This window comes from Penaeus chinensis, chromosome 2 (assembly GCF_019202785.1).
Source record: "Penaeus chinensis breed Huanghai No. 1 chromosome 2, ASM1920278v2, whole genome shotgun sequence".
NCBI lineage: Eukaryota > Metazoa > Arthropoda > Malacostraca > Decapoda > Penaeidae > Penaeus > Penaeus chinensis.
In genome coordinates this window covers 38,393,068-38,400,567 of record NC_061820.1, presented here as the reverse complement: position 1 = coordinate 38,400,567, position 7,500 = coordinate 38,393,068, and the positions used below count along the sequence as shown (strand labels likewise).

The 7,500-nt window shown below is 38.9% G+C and overlaps 2 protein-coding genes across 7 annotated transcripts in view; one reads left to right on the top strand and one right to left on the bottom strand.

The window, feature by feature from the left end:
• The window catches only part of LOC125035178 (mucin-5AC-like), a 16,634-nt gene extending 11,919 nt beyond the window's left edge, over window positions 1-4,715 (bottom strand). For all 6 annotated transcript variants that reach the window (XR_007115744.1, XM_047627408.1, XM_047627433.1 and 3 more), the window contains exons 1-7: window positions 4,612-4,715; window positions 4,101-4,264; window positions 2,528-2,626; window positions 2,315-2,416; window positions 1,910-2,017; window positions 1,246-1,443; window positions 454-561 (exon numbers count right to left, since the gene is read on the bottom strand). Coding sequence is in view for 5 of the 6 variants with exons in the window: in XM_047627408.1 (XP_047483364.1) it covers window positions 454-561; window positions 1,246-1,443; window positions 1,910-2,017; window positions 2,315-2,416; window positions 2,528-2,626; window positions 4,101-4,264; window positions 4,612-4,661 (829 nt within the window). In the remaining variant the exon portion in view is untranslated. The remainder of the gene's footprint in view (window positions 1-453; window positions 562-1,245; window positions 1,444-1,909; window positions 2,018-2,314; window positions 2,417-2,527; window positions 2,627-4,100; window positions 4,265-4,611) is intronic.
• The window catches only part of LOC125035172 (low-density lipoprotein receptor-related protein 4-like), a 178,386-nt gene that overhangs the window by 146,390 nt on the left and 24,496 nt on the right, over window positions 1-7,500 (top strand). The window lies entirely within an intron of this gene.

Below are 7,500 nucleotides of genomic sequence, written 5' to 3'. Positions count from 1 at the left end.
CCTGCAGTGGAATGAATGGCTGTTAAAAAAAAATATATATATTTATAAATGAATAAATCAATAGATAAACAGACATATACATGCATACACAGAGAAAAGTGTGTGAGGAAGAGAGAGAGAGAGAGAGAGAGAGAGAGAGAGAGAGAGAGAGAGAGAGAGAGAGAGAGAGAGAGAGAGAGAGAGAGAGAGAGACAGACAGACAGACAGACATAAAAAGAGAAAGAGCGAGAGAGTAGAGAAAGAAAGAGCAAGAGAAAAAAGAAAGTTATACACAAACACCATCTCACAAACCTCATCCAAAACGAATGAATATTTAAACAGATACGCCAATTCATTTAATCAATAATAACAATAATAAATCGAATCATTAATCCATAAATCGCCTCACTGCACACATATCCTCATTAACCTCCACCTTCTCCACAAGCAAACGGTATGAAAGGTTGTACTCACAAATCGACGAGCTTGCGCTTGAGTTGGAACCGAAACCAAATAAGGGCAAGCATTGTTTCATCTGGGCCTGACAGTTCGGGAGGGCACTTGACCGACACGTCGTTATTACTGTTGTAGGTCAAGAAGGGTCAAAAAAGGTCAGACAAAGGTGATGTTGGCAATAGTTATGATATCAGTGGTTATATTAAGAGAAATAGTGGTGGTGGGGGTAGTAACATTAACAATGATAATGATTTAGGATGATAATGGTAATGATGAGAATGGTAATAATAATAATAAAGATAAAGATAACAGTAATGATGATAATAATTATGGTATTAATTATAACACTAATAGTGATAATAGCAGTATTGATAATGTCATGTGTAATAATAACAATAAAAGGATGATTGATAATATGAAAAATGATGATTACTATAATAATGGAAATAAAGATAAAATTATTGATGATAATGCAAACACACTCCCTTCCTTCTCCTGCTCCTCCTCCTCTTTCTTCTTCTTCTTCTTCTTCTTCTTCTTCTTCTTCTTCTTCTTCTTCTTCTCTCTCCTCCTCCTCCTCCTCCTCCTCCTCCTCCTCCTCCTCCTCCTTCTCCTCCTCCTCCTCCTCCTCCTCCTCCTCCTCCTCCTCCTCCTCCTCCTCCTCCCCCTTCTCCTCTCCTTCCAACTCATTTTTGCGCTTATTTTGTAATTTTGACAGACATTCCAATAAGAACATAACGTAGCAATGACCTTTTAACTTCTCAAGCATAAACATAAGTAAATAAAGGTTTGCAAAGGACCGGAAATCACCTATCAAGGTTTGGGTCAGCGCCGCCAATTCTTCGGCTGGAGTTTCAGAGGTCGCAGACGAAGGCACGACTTCGGTAATTTCAGGAGTAGGAGGCGTTGCTGGCACGGTCCCTTCCTCCGGCAGCAGGAGCTCAATGCATTTTAGAACGTTTGCTGTGCATGCGGTGTCGGGCGCGCTTCCAGTTGGGGGAGAACCCGCTGAAAAGGGGGTTAGGTGAGGTGAGAATGCGAGGATTCGAACGCTGCTTATGGACAAGGTTCATTGACCTTGCTCATGCTTATAAATCTGAATGAATAATTCATTCACTCACTGCGAAATACACTTACACACATACACACACACACACACACACACACACACACACACACACACACACACACACACACACACACACACACACACACACACACACGCACACACACACACATATGTACATATATATATATGTATGTGTGTATGTGTACGTGCGCACACACACACACACACACACACACACACACACACACACACACACACACACACACACACACACACACACACACGATATTGTGAAGTCATAAACGCAGGTTTCTAATAGTGTCCACAGAATGTTTGTAAGTCAACTCTCTCTCGTGTACACATCATGGACGTATAACATACACAAACACATAACAGAATACTAACTCGGAGGACACGCGCTGCTTCCTTCTGCCCCTGGATACAGTAGGGACATGCACTGTACTGTTTCTTGTATGCAGTCTGTTGCGTCCTTGCCCGAACACACCTCGGAGACTGTCGGTTGAGAGGCCCACGTTTTAGGTTTACGAATTTATATATATATATATATATATATACACATACATATATATATACATACACACATATACATACATATATATATACATACATATACATACATACATATGTATACATATACAAACATACATACATATATATATATATATATATATGATATTGATATTGATGTTGAAAGTTAACATTTACACATACACACACGCACACACACACACACATGCACGTGTACGTGTGTTTGTTGTGTTTATTCAGATGATATTGAATTTCACCCACCTAGTATCTGTCCAGCTGAAGGCGCCACGGAGAGGAGGTCAATGCACTCGGAGATCTTAGTGTAGCATAATAACTGGTTCTTCCCTTGGCAAGCCGTTTCAACTACCGAAAACAACTCATTATAAGCAGCGCGGATACAGTACTCCGCCAGTATGTAATCAGTATAGTCCCTAATAACTGCCTTCTAACAAAGAAAGAAACAAATAAACTTACAGTCGACATCAGCGTCTGAACCCAGTCCGTATTCCGTCAAGCAGGTCGTCGCCAAATTTTCGCAGTCTGGAACCTCCTTGCCCGCGCACATCAGGCGAACTGCCGGCACGGGAGATTAGGCCATTTAGGTATGCAGGATATATATGCGTGTATGTTTATATACGCACATATATATGTGTGTGTGTATATATATATATATATGTGTATATATATCTACATGTATGTATATGTATATACACACACACACACACACACACACACACACACACACACACACACACACACACACACACACACACACACACACATACACACACAAAACACACACAAAACACACACACACACACACACACACACACACACACACACACACACACACACACACATATATGTATATATATATATTATATATACATTCAGACATACACTCATATACGTATATCATATATATCGATATGTAAATACATCCGGAGGCGTAGCTACGGTTTTTTATTCTCCCCCGCCCCCCCCCCCCCCCCCTGGGTTTGTGAGACTCCCAAACAAGATTTCGAAAAGCGGAAATAGACTAAAGCGAATCAATAAAAAAAAACAGGTGACAAGTAATTTAATATTTTTCGTAATCTTTACACAGACGTCATGCATTTCCTGTCATTTTCCGTAGACTTTGATGGCATTGAAGAAATGTCAGCCAGTTTTCTTACTTCTGCCTCTCTTTAGATTAAATAAGTATATACCAATAGATATACATTTTAAAAAGGGGGACACTTTAAGAACCTAGTCCCCTGAGCCCCCAAATGTATACTTATATATACGTGTATGTATATACGTATATGTGAATGTATTTGTGAAAAAAACAATGTAAGTCTAAGAAGCAAAATACAAAATAAAGAAAAGAAAAACAATGCCAATAAAATAAGAAACATTAAAAAAAGATAAGAAAAAAAACTAACTGTGATGATCTTTCAAGTTTCCCAAGGTCTGTTGAGCACCATTAGTATCCTATAAATAGTCATCATGGCTCGCGGCGATAAAAATAATAATCATAATATTAAAACACGTTCTCATTTTTTCTCGGTTTTCGAAACTATTTCACTGTCTTATAGATTGGCTTTCCACTCATGTCACGTAGCCAAGTACAACCACTAAAAACTTGCCTGAAGTCGTGTAGAAAGTTATTGATATCTTCTCGAAACCAGTCGCTTATAACTCTTACTTTCCATTAACGAAACACGTAGAAATGATTGAAAAATAGAGAATATCTAATCTTATATTTTCTCCTGTTTACTTCATTTCATTTCCATCCCTTCTCGCGAACGTAATGCAATGCAAATTTCAGCATCGCTTCATGGTCATCTCGCTTACTGGGAAAACCGCCAAAGTCACTTTCTATTCACAATGCAGGGCAGGTGCACTGTGTCCGCACGCGATGTCTACTCGTGGAACATTACATTTAAGATATATAATACACACACCTAATCACACATGCACATACATACACACGCACGCATGCACGAACGCATCCCCTCTCTCATACACACGCTGTTATACAAATCATGAAAAAATAAAAACTGACCTGAGGTGCGAATGAGCAACGCATTGATACCCTCTGGTAGAGGAGGACCTGGAGCCTCTCCCGGCGTTCCCTCAGTACTCTCCTGCTGGGGTCTTGCGCTCACAGCCCACAGCATCGCCAGGAGCAGCCACACTGTCCTCAGCTCCATGGTGTTCGAGTATACGCTGCGGAGAGAATTCGTTCTGAGCTGGAGTGAGAGTGATACTTGTGCACGACGGGTTTTAATGTGTTTGTGTGTGTGTGTGTGTTTGTGTGTTTGTGAGTGTGTGTGTGTGTGTGTGTGTGTGTGTGTGTGTGTGTGTGTGTGTGTGTGTGTGTGTGTGTGTGTGTGTGTGTGTGTGTGTGAGTTTGTGTGTGAGTGTGTGTGTGTGTGTGTGTGTGTGTGTGTGTGTGTGTGTGTGTGTGTGTGTTTATGTATGTATTTGTTTTTAATTGTGTTTTTGTGTGTGTGTTTATGTGTGTGTGTGCGTGAGTATGGATGTGTCTTTGTGTTTGTGTTTGACAGACTTACCAGTAACAAGACACCGAATCGTGTGATGCCGGAGAAGTACGCACGCACATTTTTATACCTGGGTTCGTGTGTATGTGTGTTTTTTAGTCCCGCCCAGCCCGTGCTACCCGTAAGAGCCCGCTTTCAAAGGACCGCCCAGAACAGGTAGAAGAAACCCCCCTTCCTCTACCCCCACAAACAGCTCCGCCTTACTTATAATACGTCTATTTCGTCTTAACGTGTTCTACTCCCTTGCACCGTCTTCAGTTTCCATCTATGTGTCATGTGTATTCGTATTACACCTTAGCTGACACATAGACCAGTTTCTCATAACACAAGCAAACACTGGCATTATATCCACAAAGGCGGAATATCTACGTATAAGTATCGTATTCGCATACTACTCTCGAACCCTATCCTCCTAGATTGGTTCTAGGAGGATGGTCCTTTTCCCTCATTACCGTATACCGCATAACGGTATACGGTAATGATTAATGATTATTAGCAGTACTAATAATCATTATTGTTTTCAAGATTAAAACCAGTAAAAGGACGTAGCCACTGCGTCTGCTTGCCCCGTGTTCGCAAGACCCGCCTGGTTTGCACAGGACTTGACTCACACTCAACAAATTTTTGTACTTAAAGCAACACCTGACGTTCTCGGTCCCTCGTAACATAACTACCATTATGCCTTATTCATTACGTACGTGATTTATTTAGCTTCGTGTTTACATTTGCCATATCTTTTATCAACTTCACAAATCCTGTCACTTTGCCCTTCGACAAGGACAACAGAGTAAAAGATGAGGAAATACCAGTAATTACATAAGTTACCCTTGACTATCTCGAGGCTAAGTCAAGCACGCAGAGATGCCATCAAGCTGGAGCGTATCTTCAATGGAAACTTTTATAACCAGATTCTTGGTCATCTCCTTCCGAGAATTTGTAATAATTCCTAATCATATTCCTGATCAAAGGATGATTTTAAAGGAAATATACGAACAACAAACACATAATTATCCAGAGAAGGAAACTTTTTTTTTTTTTTTTTGGGGGGGGGGGCTATACCTATTAAGAGAAAAACCGTGAAAGGCAGGCTAGTTACAGGAAGAAAAGCAGTAACGTACATGCGAACATACGACGCTTGTGAATTTGTTATTGCATACAGCGACATTTTCCACACTCTTTAGGTTTTTAGAATGTGGAAATTCGGAATAAGATATTCAGTGCAAAATATAGCATCACATTGTTGCGAACATTTTGCACTAGCACTCAATACGTTTAAATGTGATATTGAGAGTGAAGCCTTTGTTTCCACGCTGTATATAATCGATTTGATAGGGATGAATGATGACCAAATAATAAAGGAATAAATAAAAAAAAAAAAAAAACGCGAAATACGTAAAATACAAAATTTATTTAGTGACACAGGAAGTACAAAATTCGGAACCGGGACGTGAAATAACAAGCTTCATGGTTCTGGGAATAGTTGCATGATGCATTGCACTATAATGTTGCCAAGGACACTATTGGTATCTGACAGCACGTGGGTCTCTCTTGCCAAATCAAATACCCTATGTAAGTATTTTATTCGGGTTTTCATAGATGCATGGTATGACCCCGCTTACAGTCGCTAATTATATAAATACTGAAATGATACTAATAGGATTAATGATAATAGTGATAATGATGATAACAACAATGATAATAATAATAATAAGGACGATGATAATAATAATGATGAAAAAACAACATTAATAACTGCAACAACAACAGCATTGATAATAATGAAGATGAAAAATGTTGATAACAATGATAATGATTGTAACAGCGGTAAATATAATAATAGCAGTACTAATAATCATTATTGTTTTCAAGATTACATTAGTTACTGCCATTACTTTTATAAGTATCAGCTCTCTATAGGATAATTTACAAAATCGCCTGACGTATGAGTTAAATTCCTAAGGTACAATATATCACTACACCTGGCTTTCTCTCAACATTTATCTACTGTAATTTGATAATGATCTCGAAAAGACTGCGCGGCAACTGAGTCGTTTTTTCTAAACTTTCTTCTTCGTTGAATCATACTTTTCCGATAAACGTAATTACCTTTATTGTGATCACGGATTCCTTTCCAGAGAGGCATACACCTCTTATCAAATTGATTAAGCTTATAATATACATGTTGTAGGTATAATGAATATTTAGTGTTAACAGAGGGAGATACCACATCGCGTCTCAGTGAGGCATTGACCCTTCAGACTCAATCCTCAGGTCACCTTAACTTTCCCATAGTGTGAGAAACAGCATAGGAATTCGGGTCCCTAATGATGATTCTGTTTTTTAATTGATATCTACTCATTTTCATTTTTAAGTTGGGTATAAAAGATAATCAATTTTAGTTAGGAAGGTCGTGGTATGTGATATGACGTTATTTGAATAGGGAATATCTGGTTACAACTTGATCGTTTTTTAAAAAGAAATTTTAAAACTTAAACTTAAAAAAAAGAGGGATATTTTTTTTTTTCCTATACACAATACTTGTCCTTAACTGTCATAGTCCTCGTCCAATTATTACTGTATAAAGAAGAATAGATATATAAAGAATACAAATAAAAACCGGGACCGTGGCCAAGGCTAGAGGTCCATCACTGGGGTTGCCAGAAAAAGTGTTGAGGACAAGCGGTTAGGGTGTCCGGCAGGTGGAAACAAAAGTTCTGCACCAGGTTAAGAAATAGATAGATCGATAGAGATAGAGATAGATAGATAGCTAGAGATAGAGACAGAGAGATAGAGATAGAGATAGAGATAGATAGAGAGAGAGATAGAGATAGAGATAGAGATAGAGACAGAGATAGAGATAGAGATATAGATAGAGATAGAGATAGAGAGAAAGAGAGAGAT